At 40.0% G+C, this 23,061-nt stretch overlaps 1 protein-coding gene across 2 annotated transcripts in view; it reads right to left on the reverse strand.

Annotated features, from left to right (window-relative positions):
- The window catches only part of HS6ST2 (heparan sulfate 6-O-sulfotransferase 2), a 282,979-nt gene that overhangs the window by 57,601 nt on the left and 202,317 nt on the right, over positions 1–23,061 (reverse strand). Inside the window, exon 3 of one of the 2 annotated variants that reach the window (XM_012653284.1) lies at positions 19,703–19,735. The exons of the other annotated variant lie outside the window; for it this stretch is intronic. Within the exon in view, the coding sequence (XP_012508738.1) occupies positions 19,703–19,735 (33 nt within the window). The remainder of the gene's footprint in view (positions 1–19,702; positions 19,736–23,061) is intronic. 2 annotated transcript variants of the gene reach the window in all.

Below are 23,061 nucleotides of genomic sequence, written 5' to 3' on the forward strand. Positions count from 1 at the left end.
AAATTGATGACTTAACCATTCAGGCTTTAACTACAGCTAATCGATACAAAATGTGTCCTCAAACAGCCTGCAGACCCCAAATTGCTTGCTGCTGGTTATATGAAGCAGGTTGTTACAAAGGGTAAATGAAAACATTTCCCCTTAATCTCATTTGGAATTACTGGGAAACTTAATATTACATTTTAGAAAATTGAAACATTTGATGTACCTCCATAGAATGCAATTTATAGTTAGACAGTAAGCATAAGATTCCACTCTTCTAACTTGATTCTATAAGCATGGTGGTTAAAAGTGCAAGTCATTGAATTAAGTTATATGGAATCAGATTAGCCAAGTGTGTAAACTTCCCTCTGGTTAACAGCTGGGCGCCCGAGAAAGTTATTTAACTCTTTTGGATCATGAAGCTACTTCAGTTTAAAGCAGGGGTTGACAAATTCTTTATGTAAAGGGCTAAACAGTAAAAATGTTCGATTTGCAGACTGCTATTGTAGTACAAAAGCTGCCACAGACAACATGTAAATAAATGTGTGGCTGTGTTCCAACAAAACTTTGTTTACGGAGATTGACATTTGAATTTCATATAATTTTCAAGTGTCACAAAATATTGTTCTTAATATTTTCACTTATTTGAAAATATAAAAGTCTTAGCTCACAGGCCATGGCGGGGCCGGGGGCGGGGGCGGGGGGGGGGACACGCAACGGACTGGATTTGGCCCAGGGCCGTAATTTGCTGACCCCTGATGTAAAATCCTGAATTGGTAACTTCCTTCTGAAAATGAAAAAGGCTTCAGTTCCCCAACGTATTGACTTCCAAAGCAGAAAGCTGTTGAAGCACTGGGAGATTCAGGTGCTTTATGTTCAAATATCAATTGTTTGCCCCAGCGAAAGTATGAGTTTGGAAAAAAGAGACATAATTTTGTTAGTTCCTCAGAAAGAGGTTTCTTCCTTAACCTCTTCCCTTCTCCTTGGTCCGTACCCTTTACCTTTTTTCTTCATTTTTTTTCCCTGTAACTACAGTTTCTTTTCAGTGTTTTTAGAATATAAGAGAAGCATCTAGAAATCCATTATCAGCATTTATTCCTGACCTAGAATCTTCCACTGACTTGTCTCCTAGAACTGCTCACTGTACCTTAAGTCCATTCCAGTTCAGAGACAGTTTTATTTTACACACAGGATATTTCACTGCTTTTATTTGCAAATCCTTTAAGAAATGACAAGAACATAAACAGAAATCTTCATTGGTCCTCCTTTTAAAAAAGGAATTCAAGCTCCTCTGTAGCTAATGGATCTCAGTCTACAACACACTGTCAAGTAAAACGCCACCGGTAAAGCCATAGACAACAATGGCGATTCCCGTCAAGGTGTTACGGTGAAAAGCACTGTGCAAACTGTAAAGTGTTAGCTATAGTTGGTGGTATTATTATGTCAAGTGCCAAGGATGCATACTTGTCAAAGCAAATTTTTGTGAAAGAGCCAATGTTATTACTAGACTACTGGAGTTATTCCAAGGGGCAAAGGAAGGCCTGCTCTCATCTAACCAAGCAGAACATCTGGGTTAAAGACCTGATTGTAGCTCTGCTTCTGCTGACACTAGCTGAGGACAAATGGTAAGTCACTAACTTCCATGAGCCTTTGTACTTATTTTGTAAAATGGAAGGGTTTGGACAGATCCTTAAGGGCTCTTCCATGTTATGACCTCTAAGTATTTTGAGCTGTAAAATAATAACAAAGGAGAAAAATGAAACTTGCTCAGCCACTACTAGGCACTACCTCTTAATGTCAGAAAAATGATCAAGGGAAATAACACCTCAAAGTGCTCCTCTCTGGTTGTCCCTAGGCATTATAGGAGTAAAGCAGGCTGTGGTTGCACTTTTCTTGCACAGTTGCTTCATGTGACATTATTGCCTGGTTGCTGCCATGGTCTTCCCAAAATGAAATTTAGATCTTACTTATAATTTATGACTATTTATTACATGTCTGGAAGGTTAAGCACCGTGCAGGCCCAGACAAGAAAAAGTCAATAAGCCCTAAGGTTGTCTTACGACAATACATATCTCTATGGGCTGTAGTATTTAAACGCCTTTGGCCTAGAATAAAACCCTTCAGGACAGAAGCTACTTCCAACACATCATTCAAAAGGCAACAATCTCTGAGGGTGTTATTTAACTATTCTTCATCTTGAACTCCATGCGGTTTCTCCTTAGTTCTATTAAGAGTAAACTTCTTTACCTTCACTAGGCAAATCTTAATAAGTTGCATATTTTTAACAGTTCCACACTCCCTAGGTGACTGTCTTGTCTTTGTCTGACAAGGGATGACACAAATGATCCACATGTAGGAAGAAAGTGGTCATTGTGGCCGGCAGGCACTGCGCTCCAACTTGTGCAAGACTCAAAAGCACTGGCTAAAACCCATCGGGGAGAAAAACAACAGGAAAGCATCTGTTTTCAAGTTTGTTGCATGGGGTGAGGGAGGCGGGGGGAAGTTGGTTGTTTATAGAACAATTTGTGGTTACAATTTCAGTGGTTGATTACTTGATTTCTTCATCCAGCTCCTAATCACAGATCAAACAGGTTCCAATAATGAAGTAATTTTAGGCATGATTACAAACAGTCTCCTACTGAGGGCTTTTGCCTAGTAACAAGGAGCTCCCAGCCCTCACTCAGTGTAACAGCTATCAGCGCAAGTGATGGGATGGCACTTCTTCTGCCCAGCTGACCAAGACCTTAGGACGAGCACTGTACTCCCTTTCCCATTGAGAGTTGTGTGGTCAGTGCAGTGATGATGAGAGGACAGCGGTAGTTACTTGTTATGGCATCAACTGCCTCCCTTCTATGCCCCACAATTAAGCCAGTATTATCTTTGGAAAAACAGCTATTTCACCCCTTCCCTGCTTGGTCACTTTAGGTGGCTCCTTATTTCCTACCAAATCAGGTCTACTTCTCAGCATGGCTTCCAAGCCCCTCCATGATGGAAGCTGGCCTTGCATATTTTCTAAATGTCACACCACCATCCTTCCCAGATCCTCCATGCCTATCCTTGCCTCTGAGCCTTTACAAAACTACTTCCTCTAACTGGATTGCCCTTCCCCATCTTCTCCTTTCCACAAACTCCTGTTTCTCTTTGAAAACTCACAGTTGCCTATTCTATTAAATAGCCTTCTCTACAGCCTCAGGCAACATCAATCCCTTCCTCTTGCTTCTGCTTTGTTCAGACCTGATTATGTCGCATTAAATCATAGGATCTGTCTACACTTTGATCACTAGTTCTACCACCTGTAGATCATGGGCTTTTTCAGGGTATGTGGATCATGTTTCATTTTATTTCCCCTGCCTCCTTTACACCCAGGCTGAGTGGCACTCAGCAAATATTTGTTGCATGAGCCTGGATGGCATATAACAGTTAAGTATGCATTTGATTTACAGCAGAGGGAGTCACAGACATCCTCTTTTGTAGGAGTATGAAATGACCTCCTGCACTCCTGGTAGAGTGACTACCTATTCTTGACCACATTCATAATACTGTTTTTCCTCCCTTATTGGTAAATGTCTCACGTGATAAACACAGTAGACATCAGGGCAAATGGGGAAGCCCCTGGGGACTGACATGAGTAAGAAGGTACAAGTCATGAACTCAGTCAGGAAATAGAGGACTTGAAGTCGATAACTCTGGCATTTGCAGGCAGAGCTGGTTTAAGAGCAATGCTAGAAACGGGAGCAGAGTTCTGCCAAGACTTCCCAGCCATTGGCTTAGAGGCCCATACTGCAGAAGTGACCTTCATACAGTTCTCAGCAAAGGATAGCAGGATTTACTGCTGGTGTCAACGGCTGTAAGAATAAAGAGTCTTAGGGAAGGCCAACCTTCTCTAACTTGTGTCTAGGGAAAGATCTCAGAGGCCAGAGCCTAGAAGAGGGAGCAGCATATGAGAAGAAACGCCGTCCCTACGTTGGTATTTTGAACTCCAGTACACTGTTAAATAAAGGAGGGGAGATAAAGGAGATGAAGGTTGAACCCAATTAAAATTATTAGGGTACTCGTGTTAAGTGTGTTTTTTCACCACTAGCTGAATGTTAACTATCTGAACTATCTGTTAAATATCTGTCTCTAAAGTCATTAAGATTTTGCGTGAACCACAACATAGCTTTTGAATTTAAATAGCCCTTCCAATGTCTAAAAGGGGGATTTTAAAAGGGAAGTGAGCTGGTTCATACACAAGCAAAGATTGAACTTTCTTATCTCCCTAAGAGACCAAGGATGGTCTTAGCCACCATCCCCAATTTGAGTGCACTGAAAACCTCTAAATCATATGTTTAACACCATGTCACTCGGTGAATGTGTCTACAATGAATGCACAGATTTTATTTTTCAAACATATTCTCTGTAAAAAACTGACAATCAGTCAGCAATTCAATGTGTTTTAATGTAACCAACTGTTTAAAAATAAAACTTGTGCCCTCATTCCACAAACATGGAGTGAGTGCCTCTTGGGTACCAGGCACTGTGAAGGATGCTGGAGAAACAAGGATGAATGACACAAAAGCATTGAACCCAAGGAGTACACAGCCTAGGAAGGGCTACAGATTATAAGAAAAACAACCTGGCTCCTCTTCTATGACCTGACTACAACTGCTCTCTGAAAGGTCATCAGTGACCTCCTGGGGCCAAGTCCAGTGATCTCTTTTTAAGAATCAGACTGCTTGGCAATCTTATTCCTATGACATTTGAAGAAAGACCTGAATGAATTTAAGGACCCGGCCCTATAGATATCTAGGGGAGAGCTTTACAGGCTGAGAGAGGAGCAAGTGCAAAGGCCCTGCGGTAGCAGAAGGCCTGGCATATTTAAGGTAAAGCGAGGAGACCAGTGTGAATAGAGAGAAATGGGCATGGGAAGAGTAATAGAGTATGAGGTCAGAGAGGGGAAGGGGCCACACTCTACAGGACCTTGCAGTGTTGTTTACTGAATGAGATGAGGGGGATTGGAACAGAGAAATGACAAGATCCAATTTAACATTTTAACAGGATCATTATTGTGGCTACTAGATAGAGAAAAGACTGTAGGGGACTGATGGTAGAAGCAAGCCAGCCAGGAGTCTTCTAGAGAAGCACATGTAAGAAATGATTGCGGTTTAGACTAGGATGGGAGAGGTGATGGTGGCAAGAAGTGGTCATATTCCAGATATATTATGAAGGTGGAGTAGATAGAATTTGCTAATGGATTAGATATGGTCTGGGAAAGAAGAAGTGTGAAAGATACTCTGAGGGTTTTTTCCTGAGCAACTGCAAGGACAGAGTTGCCACTTACTGAGATGGGAAAAAATGTGAGAAGACCAAGTTCTGGGGAAACGTCAGTAGTTTGTTTGGGAGCAGGTGACGTTTGAGATACAAATTAAACTACCCGGTGGAGATGAGGAGTGGACTGTTGGTTATAGGAGTCTGACGTCCAGGGAAGAGGTCAGGCGGGAGATGTCTGTGGGAGCCAAACCCCTCTCTCCTGCCTTTCAGCATCATGTCCAAGCAGGCTCCACCAGACTCAACCAACACCATGAGCCACTTGGTATAAGAGCAAGCTTGACTGCAGCCAGCCTGTCCTCTTCATCACCCTCACACACCATGCTCATCCTGGCCTTTTTTCTCAGGGCTCACGTGGCCTGGAAAAGTGGGGCTTTCAGTGATGGCAAAAGCCTCTTAAGAAAGTACTAAAAGTAGGCCGGGCGCGGTGGCTCACGTCTGTAATCCTAGCTCTCTGGGAGGCCGAGGCGGGCGGATTGTTTGAGCTCAGGAGTTCGAGACCAGCCTGAGCAAGAGCGAGACCCCGTCTCTACTAAAAATAGAAAGAAATTAGCCGGACAACTAAAAATATATATTAAAAAAAAAACTAGCCAGGTATGGTGGTGCATGCCTGTAGTCCCAGCTACTCGGGAGGCTGAGGCAGGAGGATTGCTTGAGCCCGGGAGTTTGAGGTTGCTGTGAGCTAAGATGACGCCACGGCACTCTAGCCCGGGCAACACAGTGAGACTCTGTCTCAAAAAAAAAAAAAAAAAAAGTACTAAAAGTGATGGGCACAGTATGGATTCTGTTATCCTGTGATCCATCTTTCAGTGAAGAAATGCATTTTTGATGGAGTTGCTTTTCATGCATTCTTACAATATGTACTAGTATCAGAATGTGAAGATCTGGATACATTTCAAAATGGTATCCCAGATGCCAAAGAAGTTTCCTGAGACGCCAACCTCTAATCCAATTCACCTGGAGGGGGACCTACCATTAGCCCATGTGCTCTCAGGCTAAACTCTTAGGGTATTATTAATATTTTGGGGAAGGATGGTAAATTGTAAGCAAAGCAGAAAATCTCAGTATTTTACTTCTTTCAAAAACTAATGAAATGAAATGAACCAGATACTAAAATCTATCTGTAAAGTCTCATCTTTTTTGCTGCACTTAGTTTGGCCACTGAGTACATTGTTAGCTGCTTACTAAAGTCACTTGCTGGCTGGGAACTTCACAAGTACTAATTATTCTCATCAGTTGCACAACACTGCAAACAAGACTTGTGAACATTTGAAAGTGGCAAACTTTGAAAGTCTGGGGAACACAGTGTGCTCAAAATTATCCATAGAACTTTACAGACAGGCATCCAGGAAAGTTAGGTAAGAATAGGCATGGTAGGTTATTTGAGTTTCCTCATCCTTAAGTGTTAGAAGTTAGAAGAGTAGGCAGTCTCCACCTCTCCCTCCAATGGGAGGTTCTGTTGGGGGAGGCAGGGTAATGGTCATATGCTCAAACCCTGACAACTGAGTTCTTCCATTTGGGCATCAGAGGCCATTTACAGATCCTCACACAACTGTTCTATTCCTCCAAGCCTGTGGAGGAAAGAGAGTCAGCCAAGCCAGTCAGAAAAGGCTCAGGCAAAAGGAAAGCCGCCAGTTCCTCAGTTCACCATGGCAATATCAAAAGTGAGGAGATGACTTTGTGGATGTGGCTGGTGCTCTTTTTGATTCATAGTTCACTGGTCCCCCACAACTTTGGGGGACCTATTTTTGTTAAGCCAGCACGTGCATGGATATGGCCTGCCTTTCTATCTGCAGGCCTGCCCATGTATATTTCCTACCTTTCCACCTGCTTGCCTTTTCATCTACCTAGCACTCAAGAGTAGAACCAGAGAGTCAGTAGATTCCATAGAGTCACTTTCTAATACATCCCCTCAATTTACAGATGGAGAAACTGAGGCCCAGAGAGAAGTGACCTGACCAAGGTCTCTCAATGAATTTAATGATAGAGTTGGAATGCAATTTTAGCTTGGCTGATTTTCACTTCCTGGTCTCTGCCCATCTCCGGCTTAGCCTCTTGCTACTCTGTGTCTCTTTATCTCTGCATTTCTGTTCCTCTCTCTGTCTCTGTCTCTCTCTCATACACCCAAGCTTAGGGAAATTAATCTTAGTTTGGCAGGTGTCCTACTTCTTCACCATTTTCTTACAAATGATCACATCCTTATAACATAAATACCTAGTAAGACCCCCATTATTTACGGCGTTGCCTCAGCTTCGAGCTTTGGTCATGTTTTGTTAATATCTCCTTTTGCTAAGAAAGTCACTCTAAGCACCTTTATTACTACACAGATGTTGCATTCACCTGTGGGATTATTAGGAAATATCTCAAGGCTAGTTTCTTAAATTAATTTTTATGATACCTCTTCTTCCCACAAGTTGACCCTGACCTTACAGTATTAAAAATACTGCATATAATTTCCCCATGGCAAATCAAGAATCCACTTTTAATTTGGTCCATACCTTCCAATGTAGCTTGTTGATAGTAAAAAAAGAAAGGAAGAATATTGCTTGCTTTCTCATCCCCACTTTTAAAAATAGCACTGTAATCTATTGCATGTTATATACAAAATACCTTTCAACTTGAAAAGTCACCAAAAGACAAAGACTACTCTCTAAGGAAGTTTTCCAATCCTGTAGAATGTGACTCACCCCTTCTGTTTTCTTTGGATTTATAGGAGAAGGGAAATGAGCATATCAGGTGTGTTGGATATTCTTTCCAGTTTGTTGTCTGTTTTAGATTATAAGCTCCCAGAAGACAGGGCTATCTATCTTAATCCTCTGTTGAGTGTCTATTTAGTGTCTGATGCAAAGAGGCAATGAATCTGTGCTTTTGGCTCAGATTTGCTGCTAGAAATGGAGCAAGTGTTGCAAAAAGAAAAGAAAAAGAGAGACGAGAAAAGAAAATTAAGGCCAGCTCCTCACAACAGGTCAGATGAAAGTTATTCTGAACCAGTCTAGTGTTCAGGAAGAAACTATAGAATATTCCCGATAAAAGCTACCTTTTTTTTTTTTTTTTTGAGACCGGGTCTCACTGTGCCGCCCAGGCTGGAGTTCAGTGGTGTCATCATAGCTCACTGCGACCTCCAACTCCTGGACTGAAATGATTCTCCTTCCTCAGCCTCCCAAATAGCTGGGACTACAGGCACATGCCACCATACCTGGCTAATTTTTCTATTTTTTGTAGAGACAGGGTCTCGCTATGTTGTCCAGGCTGGTCTTGAACTCCTGGCATCAAGTGATCCTCCCGCCTTGGCCTCCCAAAGTACTAGGATTACAGACGTGAGCCACCATGCCCAGCCAAAGCTTCTTATTTTGTGCTGGATCTCACTACTCTACCTGCCTTTAAAATTGGCAAAGAGATTGAATGTATGCATGTGAATCATGTCAAGGCTGCAAAAAGATTTATATATGAGATAAAGAAAATGAACATACTTGCTCCATCACTAGCTACAGTAAATCACAGGATAGTTCCCTTAGTAGCTTCTTACCCAACAACCTCAATCTAGTGCAGACTCTTTGAGGCACCAAGTGTGTATCTTTATATTAGCATATACCATATTCCACAACAATGTTTAGTTCTGTCTCCCCAATTCAACTTCAGGTCCCATAAAGGCAGGATCTCTCTATGATTCACCCCTAGTGCCCGGCACAGTGTCTGGAAGAGTAGTTGCTCAAGTAAAAACCCATTGAGAAGATCAATGCTTCTCAAAACAGGGAGCTAAAATCACACTAAAGAAGTAATTACATGGCTATCATTGGCTTCTTTCCATTTTACAAAAATACCTCTATAAGCTCTCCTTTACTGGGGAAATTTCTAGAACAAATTGAATCACTAAAGGGAAGTGGTAGAAACCACTTAAGTTAGCACACAAAGGGTCTTCAATTCTCCTATTATGGCTTCCTTTGTCCATTCATCTCCATATTAACATTCTTGCTCATAATATTCTTTCTTTTCCTAGACTCCAGTTGATTGTACATCATCAAAGTGGCATATTAGCATTCTATGGATCTACTTGATACAAAATAGCATAAATGAAATTTTACTTTATTTGGGCTAATGAGATGAAAGTACTAAATTATAAGCTGTCACAATCAAATTTCATGTGTTACAGCTATACTACATAGTTTGGACTATCTCTAAATGTTTATTTTATATGCCAACAGAACAGTTAAAGTACATTTGCCAGTGATGATAAGCGTTGACCAGAATTGAAGAGAAGCTGGGAAATAGAGACAGTGAGTGCTGTTGGTAGCTACAGATGCCTAAATGATTACCAAATGAAAACATCCATTGCTAGAGTCCTTTCACTGCATTTAAAAACATGGAAGTGTTTGTCACTATTGACACTAAAAAATATTACAGTTAAGTATATATAACCCTTATTTGGGGCCAAGACCATTTTCAATCAATCGATTTGATCTTCTACTATATATTTGTGAGACCTTGCTCTATATCATTTTTGGTGTTTCCAAAAATTAAGTCCATCCACAAAGGATAAAGTTTGCCCCCACTGAAGTTATTCCAAAGGCTACACATTCCCTACCTAGCACTCTGCTTATTTCTTTCATAACATTCATCACAATCTGGACATGTTTTATTGACTTGCTTCCTTCAGATTATCTATTTTTTCCCCTACTAGAATGTAAGCTCCCTGAGAGCAGGAACTTCACTTGTCTTATTCAATTGTCATATCCCTAGCACTAAGAATAGTGCTGGCTTACGGTAGGTGCACAATAAATATATCTGTAATGACTGAATGAATTGATCAATTAATAGTAAATATTCAATAACAGTACTGAATAATCACCAAGTTGGAATTCCCCTCTTGGTTTCCTCAAATCTACTGAAGGCCATCACCTGTTTCCCCTCAGTCTCAAAATGACTCAGCGCCAACTGACTTATGATTGCAGGCTATGGAAAGTAGTGAAAAAGTACCCAATGCCAAGACACGAAGCACCTCCTACAAGAGAAGGGAAAATCAGAGATCCTGTGCTTGAGATTGTTGCAGGACAGAAGGCTGAGAAAGAGGACTACCTCCTAGCTATCCTGTTTTCACTCTGATTAGAAAGGCACTGCTCAGGAAATCATGGTAAACTGTAGTTCATGTGGGTTGAATTTAAAATCAACCTCAAGAGTGTTGTTTAATTTATAAATATTTTACTAGCATTGTAAAGGAGAAACTGAATATGCTCATATAGAGAGGAATAAATGAGGCTTACCAAACTCTCCTGGTGGATGGCTTTACATGAGATTTCATGATCACTGAGTATTAAATCACATGGCTCTTCAATAATACAACATTGTGTGCTTTTTAGAGAATCCTCATCAAAAAGCTCCAATCCTCCTATCCTATTTCATTTTCTTATATAAGATGTCAGCATTTATAATTATAACCAATTAGTGTTTTCAGACTCTCTGTTCATTTCATCCTTTATGAATTTCAGAAAACCTGTTTCTTATGTAACCAGAAATTAATTCTCATTAATTAGTCAGGAAAGGTTATTCAAGCCAAAGCATATCACAGTGACCACTTTGCCCTGCACAGGTTCACAAGGTGGGCTACCGTCTAAAGGTGTTTGTGAGTCAGAAAATGGCTCCTGCCTAAAGCATCATGCAAGGTCCCTATCTTCCCTGTAGCTTGCATTCCTTTTCATGCAGATAAGCTGAAATGAGCTTAAGAAATTCTTTGCCTCATGTGTCATCTCTGACGCTGTCAAATCAATTCATAAGAAAAAAATGGAAGATACACTATGCACAGGCTCCTCACATTGTCTCATGTGCATTTACATTTTAATATAGAAAAATCAGTAAAGGTCATTTAAAGGCCCATTTATGCCAGTTTAAGATGACTCTGACATTCCCTGGCTGTACACAAGCAGCTTTATTTTAGGTCTCCTAACAAATGAACAATAGCTCCCAGAGAAGAGAAGGTAAACTGTGCCCTATGACAAGCAGAAATCAAGTCAGAAATTGTATTTATTAGAAGCCGTGAGATGGAAGACCAATGTGCCGCCAAATGCCATTTACAGATGGTTTGTAGCATACCCACTGCCCAAATTAAGAAGGCTGAAAAGTTTTCAAACCACACAAGGCCTTGATGAAGCCCCCTTATAATTCCAGTGTCTGGCTGATAAGGCAAGGCTGAGCTGTCTGGAAAGTCAATGGAACCCATCAGATAGTAAGCCAATGAAAGTGAAGGACAGGAAGCCCCATGGTGCCACAATGACAGTCATTAGTTTTCCTAGGTGCAATTTTAAGATTCTGGAGAAGAGCCATTTGCCAAGCAGAAAATATTTCAACTCCGAAAGGGGAACAGAAATAATCTAGTAATTTCTAACTTGAAATAGTGAAATAGTGTTCTTCATTTTACATGCACATAAGATCTCCTATGATATATAGTTGGGATCGGAATGCCCTGGCCAAGACAGTGAGACCAAACTAATGGAAAACATTAAGACAAAAAACCCATCCAGAATAGTGAAATAGAAAGACAAGGGAAAGGCCACAAATACACCTGGAAAAAGATCCAAAGTACTGAGAAACCCCACCCCCCCAAAGACATTTAAATCTTCTGATGGAGAATGGGCTACAGCTGTCATTAAGAATAAAGCATTAAAAAGATGATGTGTACCTTTAACTGGGCATGCCCAGTCTATAGCCACAATTCTCTCTTTCTTCGTTTATTTAGGGTGAGTCTTTTCTTGGCACTTAACTCACTAACAGGCAACACCTGTACCATATCATTTTGAAACCAACCATTTTAGTGGTGTTTTTTTGTTTTGTTTTTTTGTTTTTTTTTTTTTGAAGATTCCCTGTGGGCAAGCAGAAAGGACAGTGAACTTCCAGATATTAGCATTTAAGATGTTCACAATTGCATCTGTGGCACTGAATTGTTGCCCTTGCTAGCAGAGGTTAAAAGAAGAAGCAATGTTTTAACTTTTTGTGACATTTACGAGAATTGTAAAGCTGGCTTTTGCCAGAAAACGTATGTGTAATCTAAGTAGTTCTGATACACTAGAAAATGTTCCTACATACCCATTTTACAAAATGAAACAGAATGCTGGAAAGAGATTTTGGCTCATGTCTCTGAAAACAACTAATTGTACCACTTTAGAGCTAGAAAGAACCTTAGAGATCATCTATTTTGAGCACTGATTTTATCAATGGCTCCTCCCCCTACAAAAATAGGCAAAGCCAAATGCTTACTAACCTTTAATACTTGGATTTTTCTTTCAACAGGTAGTCTTCCTTGAGTAACAAAAATGCTCTGAGTAATCACATAAAATATCCCTAAGCAATTAGCAGGCCCATTTATATTCTATAACAGGGAAGAGAGCGAACCTGCTGAACTCTAATGCTGACAAGGAGAAGAAAAGTGTGGAACAAAAGTTTGACAAGGGGGTATGTTGGGTTATGCTTTACGATTAGCTACGGGGAGGTGGCCAGAAGTAGCAAAATTAGAATGGGTATTGAATCCAGAAAAGCATAAAATAGAGGAAACCAAAGGGCCCAAAGTGTAATTGAAGTCTGTACAAAACCAGCAAAAGCAAACAGCAAAATTCACCTCATCAGGGAGGCCTTCCCTGATCACTCCCCACCCATCTGATCCAATTCTCTACTCAATTTGTTTGATTTTCTTCATGGCACTTATCACTCTCTAAGATAATCTTGTTCATCTACTTGCATAATTGTTTACTTTCAATTAATTTCCCTCCAACACACACATACACACACACACACCACTCCTTAAGAAACACACGAATGAGAACCTCGTCTGTCTTATTGTCCTCAGTGCCTAGAACAATGCCTGGATCATAGTAAGTAATAAGTAGATATACATTGAATGAATAAATCTGAGAAATGTAAAAGAAGTTACACTATGATTGATGAAAACTGTAAGAATAAAGATGTTCAAGGCTCTAAATTCAAAGATGTTTTTATTACCCTAACCTCCACTGAGAATAAAATAATGCCCCTAACTCATCAATATCTCTAACTCATTTAGGGCAAAGGAAATAAAAGCATTGGTTAGTATGTGCATCGTTATCGTGAGAGTTTTTGGTGCCATGAGAGATCGGAAGGAGGTGCTAGCATACTAGAATGGAGAGTGGGTGCCATTTGCATAGCCATGACAGAAGCTCTGGAGCATCCAGGTAGATTTCTAGGTTTACTAATGCAAGGAGGGATCCTTGAGACCTGGGAGTGATGGTAAAGGGGACTTTGAAATTGACAGTTGGCACCAAGGACCCTTGGAATTGAGACTTGCAGACAAAGCCTATGCCACATTTCTAAAGGGGAGGATGGGGTGTAACCTTGAAGGCAAGGAACTCAACCTGAGTAGGTGATTCCCATTTGTAGAGTAAAATGGTCTTTGAATAATCCATAGGGTAGTAATTCAACTGAGAGTGACTGTACTTAATTTTGGGAAGGTGGAGAATGGGACCACCCTTCCGCAAATGGGATATTATTCTCTGTGATAAAGATATCAACCCTGAGTCTGTAGTTTCTCTAGGAATAGCTCACTTAAGACTAATTCTCCTAACAATGGTACAAACATTAACCGGGATTTGTCTATCCCTTTGCTCTAATTAAGTTTTAGGGTTAGACATAATCATTCTTACTCTGGCCTGAAACACTGACAAGCCAACTTGAAATGTAAAACCCCAAAGCAATTCAATATTTACTAAATTTAAAGGAAGTAATCAATTTCTAATTCAGATTTATACACATTCTTTCCCCACTTTAGCACTGTCTTATTTCCCTTAAGTTCCTCTTTGGTCATTAAGACTGTCAGCAAGGTTATGGTCACTGAACAATTTGTGACATGCTGCAGATATTTCTACAGCAAATTAAATTGTCAATGTACCTGCATATAACTAAAGAAAAATGTATTTGATACTTAAGGACAGAGACCCTATATGTTTTATATTCATAGCCTCATTGCTCCACAGAGAGCCTGACATATTCAGTAAATATTTGCAGAATGAGTGAAAGAAAAAAATATCTATCTACCCCTGATAGAATTGTTTGCACACATTCAAAATCTCAGGCATACCTGACCCAGCATATGTGTATGTGTCTATCCGTGCACGTGCTCTCAAAATTCCCACAGGCTCATCCTTCAGGTTGAATACATCATCCTTCCCTTTGGCTTGTGCATTTCTTTAAGAAAATACTCAAACAAGATTAACCATAATAAGTGTCCCAAGAAAGATGATTTTAATTAACATTTTTTCCAAACACATCAATCTTCCAGCACTAAATCTTCTAGCACCAATCTTCCAGTTTACTAAAACGTGAACTCATTTTCATTTAGGAAAGCCGTTTCCTTCTCTATAGAAAAGGCACCTTTTAAAGTTCTAACTGCCAATTGAAATCTCTAGTTCATAATAAAAGAAATTCACAGTTTACCTGTGATGCTTTCCCTGGAAAGCTCATTTTAAACCACTTTGCTAACTTAGACCACTTTTACTTCTGCTTAGACTAATGCTCCGCACTTGTTCCTTGTTTTCAACGCTTAATACTTCTGAAGCTAGATTCCCCCATCTGTACTCCTGAAGAGGATGACAAAAACCAGACTACACGTTCAGTCTCCTAGGATATCCTGCCCTGGAGATTCTCAGCAGGCAATTGGAAATTGGAGTTAGCCTGGAGCTCTGGAATGAATTAAGGATTGGAGAAGTCAATTTGGGAATCATTAGTATAGAGGTTAAAGGTGAAGCTATGTGAGGAGATGAAATTACCCAGGGAGTGAACATAGCAAGAGAAGAGAAGCAGATCAACGACAGGACCTTGAGAATTGCTCCATCTAAAGGGGAAAGGGGGAGGGAAAGGCTGCATATGTATGTGTGTGTGTGTGTGTGTGTGTGTGTGTGTGTGTGTGTATGGAAAAGAGATCCCAAAAAAGGAAACCTAAGGAGTGTTAAGAAGACACCAAGATAAATTATGAACACTTTCAAGCAAGCGAAGATGTTCAACAGTGCCAGAATCTCCAAAAAGATCAAGAACACTGAGAACAGAGAAAAGGCCATTGGATTATGAAACATGGTGGTCACAGATAACCTTTGGGAAACCAGTCTTTCTGATGCCATTCTTGTGGACTCTGTGTGCCTACATTTAGATGTAGAGATGTATATGTAGGTACCCCAAACTACCATGAGATCAAGAAATATTATTATTACTACTATTAGGTCATTAAATATGAAATGTCCGATTTCAAATAAAAAGTTTAGCTAATTATATCTCAAACAAGAAGCAGTACAATTAATCAAAGGATGTGCCTAAAGTATCAACACAGTTTTGACATCTTAACGGTAGCTTGTTTATGCCAGCAGCAAAGAAGCCTGGAGAGCGAGTGAGGATGAAATCACAGAAGGCATTTTCTATGGCTTGTTGAGAATTGAATATTTTTCCTTGCAAGAAGTGGTCCAAAGCCTGGAAGAAGTGGTAGTCAGTTGGCACAAGGTCTGGTGAATACAGTGGATGACAAAGAGTTTCGAAGTCCAGGCTCTGTAGTTTGAGCAGCATTGTTTGTGCAACACGTGGTCGAGCGTTATCTTGCAAGAGGACTGGCCTGTCTCTGTTGACCAGTCTTGGCTGTTTAATCGCAAGCATCCTCATCATTTCATCCAATTGGTTGCAGTAGACATGCACTGTAATCAGTTGATCAGGTTTCATGAAGCTGTAGTGGATAATACCAGCACTGGACCACCAAACAGACACCATTAGCTTCTTTTGATGAATATTCAGTTTGGGACTGTGTTTCACCACTTCATCTTTATGCAACCATTGTGCTGAATGCTTGCAATTGTCAAAAAGAATCCATTTTCCATCACATGTAACAATATGGTATAGAAATGGTTCGCCTTTATGTTGTGACAGCAAAGAAAGGCAAGCTTTGAGACGATTTCTCTTCTGATGCTCGTTTAATTCATGTGGAACCCATCTATCCAGCTTCTTTACCTTGCCAATTCGTTTCAAATGGTCCAGTATTGTTGGACTAGTAATGTCAAACCTTGCTGCTAATTCACACGTAGGTTGAGATGGATTCGCTTCCACTACAGCTTTCAGCTCATAATTATCCACCTTGGTCTCGGGTTGCCCACGTGGCTCATTTTCAAGATTAAAATCCCACTAAAACAGAACTTCTCAAACCATCGACGTACTGTGCGTTCATTAGTCACATCCTTCCCCAATATTTTGTTGATATTTCAAGCTGTCTGCATTACATTTGTTCCATGATGGAACTCATATTCAAAAATAACATGAATTTTTGACTTATCCATGGTTTCGCAAAAATGGCTCTAAAAAATTTCAAAAGATAATCACAAGCCAAACCGTGCATTTGAAAAAATGAGGATGTACCTTTACAATAAAAATAAAACCAGAAGTGTCCAAGTGAAATGTCAGAGATATCAACTGTCAAATTAGTACTTAAGGGAATCGGACATTTCATACTTAATAACCTAAATAGTATCCAGTGAAGCTGGTACTGGGTATACCAGACAATGATGGCAATAACCACTACCATTTATTGACTATTCACTATATGCCAGGAACAGTGCTAAGCACTTGACACGCATGATCTCATTTTAATCTTCAAAACAACTCTATGTTTTACATGCAAGAAAACTAACTGAAGCCAACAGAACTGAACTAAATTCCCAAGGTCACACAGCTAGAAAGTGGCAGTGCCAGGATTGGATCCAAGGTTGGTTTGACACTAAAAGCCCATACTCTCAGTCACTGTGGAATACTTCCACTATGCTAATGTTAGGTAATCAATGCATAAGGGGAAGAGAGCTGATATTAGTTGAATGTCTCAATGCCAGGTGCTTTACAGAGAATATCTCCTTTCACACATATACCATCAACATTATGGCTATATTTAGTAAACCTTATGATGTCATATTTAAAGAATTCTGATTCAGCTCTTTGGAAAATAAGTTGAAGCTATATGATTCCAAAACAATCGTTTATAATTCAAATATATTTACTATAATAGTTCCCAATGGTTTGAAAGTTTAAAAAGGGTGTGGAATCATTGATTTGGTGGTTGTTACTGAGATTCAAATTACTGGCAATCAAACTCATTGTAAAAATTAAGGAATTTGACAGGAAGATCTTAAAGGTCCCTTCCAACCTTGATTTTTTATGATTCTTAGATGTAGGTCTAATGCCAATAATTTTAAAGATATGGAATATAAAGCAGAATGTAAATGCAGCAGCAGAACTGGTTGGCATGTCAGCATCCTTTTATTCATTAGGTATATAGACTTTTATAGTTAAAATATTATAAAAATAAGTCTTTGGCTTTCAAGGCTTTGATTGCTAAATTAAAACAGAACTTGGAAACTCCATCACAAAATGATACACTGAAAATCCAACCAAATAATTTGCTTACAACCAACTGCAGACCTTATGATACAGTTGGCTATAGGAAAGAGAGAGAGAGACAAAGAAAGAGAGAGAGTGACAAACACTCTGACAATTAATGTTTTTGCTGTCTATAGAAAAACAAATGAGGTTCTGGTCTGATGCAATTAGTGTCGCTGTTAATTGTGCATGTGTGTAGCGATAATACTAGGCATTTGGGATGGCTTCCAGTGATTGTTCCCTTCTTTCTCTGGATTACAAAAATTCATTCAGACAACTAAAATATAGCAAGTACTTATGCAAACTGTTAATTATGAGGCAGAGATAATCATAATCTTGTACATTTATGAAGCCGCATATACAATGGGGATTACCAAATGAATTGTTGCTTCATTATTCTACTAGTGGTTGAAAAATATGCTAGCCTTGCAAAAGGTTTTCATATATCATTCAGTTCACCAGAATTCAAAAATGGCCCCATTGCTATTTGCCAAAACTGTTTCTTTCTCATCTTACCACCTGCACTCCTCTCTTCTTTCTCACTAACACCAGGTATCAGTTGCTCTGATAATAACTTCTGGTCCAACTGATCAGCACCATGATATGAATAGAGTATGTCAGGATTTGTTTATATAACAAAACTGTTATACAGAGATGGTGCTATCATGTAGTAAATTTTAAAGCAAAAAGAAAACAAAATCCTCAAGATTTCCCCCATAAAAGCAATTATAGGGATATTAGCTCCTATGTTATTGACCATCCTCTTAATGGTCATCCACTCCATTTTATTTCACAGATGAGGAAATCAAGGCTCAGAGCAGGGACAGGACTTGATGAAAGTCACCCCATTAGTTAGTAGCAAAACCTAATACTCTGGCTACCATGACACATCCAATCTATGAGCTTTAAATGCCCTCCCATACTAATATTGTGTGATTAGGTGTCTGTGTGTCTATACCATTTGTCTCAATGAATTATAATCTGGCTACAAAATTAAACACTGAATTTACTATTCTTGGCTTTCAAGTAAATCCACTGTGGCCCTAATGGGAATATGGAAGCCCAGCTGCTAAAAGCTAAACTGGGCATCCCCAAAATGGCTCATCTAGTCTGTTTTACTGGGAGTCTGTCCTTGTGGAGGAATGCCAAAGCTACAGCTTATGCTCTCTCTAACCTATCTGGCCAGGGAGCACAAGGTGGGATGTAGGTGGTAGGAAGAGAAAGCAGACACACTGGTAAATATTTCTGGAGCCAATACACCTACAACAGGCCAAATACAGTACTGGTGAGCATCATGACCTTAGAAAACAATGTGCCAAGCAACTAGAGCACACATTTAAAAAATGGCTTATGATACTCTGATGGCAAAATGATGGTGGCAGCTCATGGCAACAGTCGTTGCCTGGAACATTCCCATTGCCCCCCTCCTTCACAGAGAGGAACTATCTTCTGTTTGATTAGATTTGCTCTCCTGCAGGGTTCATGTCATGAAGGCCTCTGGCCTGTGGGATTACTCTACCTTGCAAGTCTACATATTTACATACTTTAAAAGCCCTGATATTTTCAAATAATTGATTTCCCTTCAATGAAATGCCGACCTAGTTGTTCCCTAAACCACGGTCCTGCCTAGGGACAGGCAGGCGTGCCGGAAGTACTGTGGGAACACTATTGATGGTTGAGGTCTTCTTAACAACACACTCTACTGTGACATTGTATTTCAGCAAAAAGAGAAAAAGGAGCTACTGACCTACTGCCCACCTGTCTGGGCTGGTGGCCCTGAACATTCATCCCACTTCTGAACTAGGTCAGCCTTCAGAACTGAGACTACATGCCTGGGTGGTTTCAGCTGTTTTAAACTCAAAAAGAGCCCTGGGAAGAATACGTCCCAGCCCCAAATTTAACTATTTTTTGTACTGAAATTAAACTAGCAGGCAAGTGCAGAGTCTATTTATTCTAACTTACTTGGGTTCAGTCAAACTAAAAATACATCGTTACTTACCTTGTTGCATCTAGAATCTGAAAAATCCTCCACCTGTTAAAGGAACAGTAAAACCAGTTGCTAGCAAGAGCTTGGTCAGAGAGGAGTTAAAATAATAAAAGTTTTCCATTTTGCTTTGATAGCACATTTTTCCAGCCTCCCAAACCACAGGGAAGCAGCTCATGGGTGGCTTCCCCACTTTGCTCCCCATTAGCTCCTCTCAAATAGTGGGGAGATTCTGAATCAGAAGGCTGAAAGAGGCAAGGCAGCACTGAGAGCCAGCCCCCTGCAGGGCTATGGGTTGGGAATGATGGATCTACCACTCACTCATGCTAATTTCATTCCCTTTCACAAAGAGTGATGGCAATCTAAGCAAAAAACAAAAGCCAATAAACCAAAAACCAACCCAACCCACCCCTGTGGTAACACTGAAATGGAAATGCCTGATTGAAAGGACCTAGGAGGAATTTACAGGAATTTTTCATATTATCAAGAATATATGAAACACAAATAACAAAAGGAAAAAGGAGAAAAGAACGATTAGATTTTGCTGATGCTCTTTTAAAAGATGAAAATTCAAAGTGCACACAAAGTAATATATAAATCACCTCTCTAGTCCCTTCCACCCAAACACAAGAAATCCATCAAAGTAAGCAATGTCTCTCCATTCAAAAAACTTGCTTAGCTGTTTTTATAATATATGTGTTAAGGGTCACAAAACACTAATTCTACTGTGTGGATTTCTGATATTAGCAGGCAGGAACTGTAAACTTTTACACAGGTCAGTTGCTAATTTCAGGGTGCAAATGCACTCAGTTAGCTTTTTGTTTTTTTATTATGCCAGAACAAGGAATATTACAATGTAGTAACACTTTTGTGCCCCAAATGGGTTATATGGCCTGTGTATTTTCTTGGGAGAAATGTTTCTTTGCATCAAATACATTTGCAGTCTTTAGAAGTGAGTTAAGAGAGTCTTTTAATAGCATGGCTAGCAGCAGAGCTTTTGCATCACCATCGGAGAAGCAACAAATGCCTCTTTTATCATCCTCCCTAATGTGGTTAAGCCCCCATTCCTTGGTTCTGAGTTGTTAAGACTGCTGGGGAAGCAAGTGTTATGAGAAACAAAAGCAATATACTTGGTGAGCCCTAACATCGGATCTGTTAGACAAGACACCCCCATTAGCTGACTTACCATCCAGAGCCCAATGTGCCTGTTTTCTAGCGGCAAGAAAGAAATAATCTAGAGTGTACTGACCTACCCCATGACTTAGGTTCCTACACAGTGAAGAGAGGCTGAGATCCCTTCCATTGCGCCTGGCCTTGTGAACAACACACAACACAACTTTGGGTGAAAAATACAAACAAAAAAATAAAACATTTGTAAAAGGAAAACATAAAGCCATATATTGATTCTTAGTATCAGAAAATTCCAAAGTCAAGTACACAGCACTTTCCAAGGCTGTAATTTTCATTTTACTGTACTTATAATAGAAATGTTCAAATAATATAAGTATATGCATAATTGATTTAGGAGGACTGAATCAAATTGAACTTTAATCAGGGAACTATTATTGCTCTTAAGGTTTTTTTTATTTCTGTGTAAACTTTTTGACTGACTGCCTCTATTAAAGTTTTCTCAGTGATTGCACTGAGAAGACTTTTGGAAGCTCATCGCCTTACCTGGGAGTCCAGATGGGCACAGGTGGAGTATTCAATGATGATCCATGCAGATGTTACAGATGCATCAATCAAAAGGGTGGGCGATCATCAGAAGTGAACCAAAGGCCATGGGAAAGAGGTTTAAAAAAATAGAGATATACCAATTAGAAGAAAATCAATTAATTTTAAGAACCCATTTTATACATATGTACACACACACACACACACACACACACACTCTTTTTGGGGGTTTTTTTTTTTTTTTTTTTTTTTGAGACAGTCTCGCTCTGTTGCCCAGGCTAGAGTGCCGTGGCGTCAGCCTAGCTCACAGCAACCTCAAACTCCTGGGCTCAAGCGATCCTTCTGCCTCAGCCTCCCAAGCAGCTGGGACTCCAGGCATGTGCCACCATGACCAGCTAATTTTTTATATATATTTTTAGTTGTCCAGCTAATTTCTTTCTATTTTTAGTAGAGACGGGGTCTCGCTCTTGCTCAGGCTAGTTTCGAACTCCTGAGCTCAAGTGATCCACCCGCCTCGGCCTCCCAGAGTGCTAGGATTACAGGCGTGAGCCACCGCGCCCGGCCCTGGGAAGGTTCTTAAGTGGAAACCTTTAAAAAGACACTTTAATAATGATGTTTTATTCAAAAATGTTCATTATCTATTATGTGCCAGGTATTGTTACAGGTACCAAGGATACAGCAGTGAATAAAACAGAAGAAAATCCTTGTCTCTATGGAGTTTACAATCTTATGGAACATTTTTAGGCCATCTGCTTGCCACAGAAACTGTAAGTACTGTCTGTTACCAAATTCTAGGAGAGTATCTCCCTTTTTTATTTATGCCTTTATTTATGTATGGCCAATATACCGAATGACATCAGATTTAACATTTGCATTAGAAAGAATTCTCTTTATGATTGGAAGGGACATTATAAATCTATGATTTCTCCTTGTGGAAAGCCCTCCGAACAAGCTGTAAATCAGTTTGTTTTCAGCCGGACCATTTGCTGCCCATAGACTGCCACACGCTTGCACCTTCAAATGTTGCAAAAACAGGAAGTCTCTAAATGGCAATTTCATAATATTATAGTCCTACATCCGAACGGAGTTTTTTTCACTGGTTGCTGTCATGTTCTGTAAACAGCTGGCCCAGGTGACACTCTTGAGATGGGATTCATCAGCCCTCAGCAAGCCACATCCTGGGAAAGCAACAGCAGTTAGTGGCCAAAGGAGTTGTGGTTATCATGCCCATGACCCAGCCACTGGCTGGAGAAGAAGCCATAAGAATAACCTTCCTCTGGGCCAAGTTCAAGAAAATGTGACTAAATATTCCTCATATGACAGCAACTGCCTAAGTGTCAAATTAATAGGGAAAGCAAAAGATGAAAATGAAGGGAACACATATGTATCATCAGAGGAATGGGAATATGGAGGAAACTCAGGAGTCCAAAAATTCCAGAGGCGGATCCATCCTAACCAGAAACTCAAAGCTATGACAGCTACCCTTGGAATTTACATTGTCAGAGTTGGTGCTTAGGGCTTCAGAAATAAAAGTGAAGCTATTCACTATGATATTAAGGGCCCAAATTAAGACCTAGGAAAAACAAGATGATGTAAAAATCCAAGAGCCTTTGACTGAGAATCAGGATCCCTGGTTTCTAATCCTGGTTTTACCAATGACTCATTTGATCTTGGGAAAATTCTCTTCTCCACTCTCTCAG

Source organism: Propithecus coquereli, unplaced genomic scaffold (assembly GCF_000956105.1).
Source record: "Propithecus coquereli isolate 6110/MARCELLA unplaced genomic scaffold, Pcoq_1.0 Scaffold42, whole genome shotgun sequence".
NCBI lineage: Eukaryota > Metazoa > Chordata > Mammalia > Primates > Indriidae > Propithecus > Propithecus coquereli.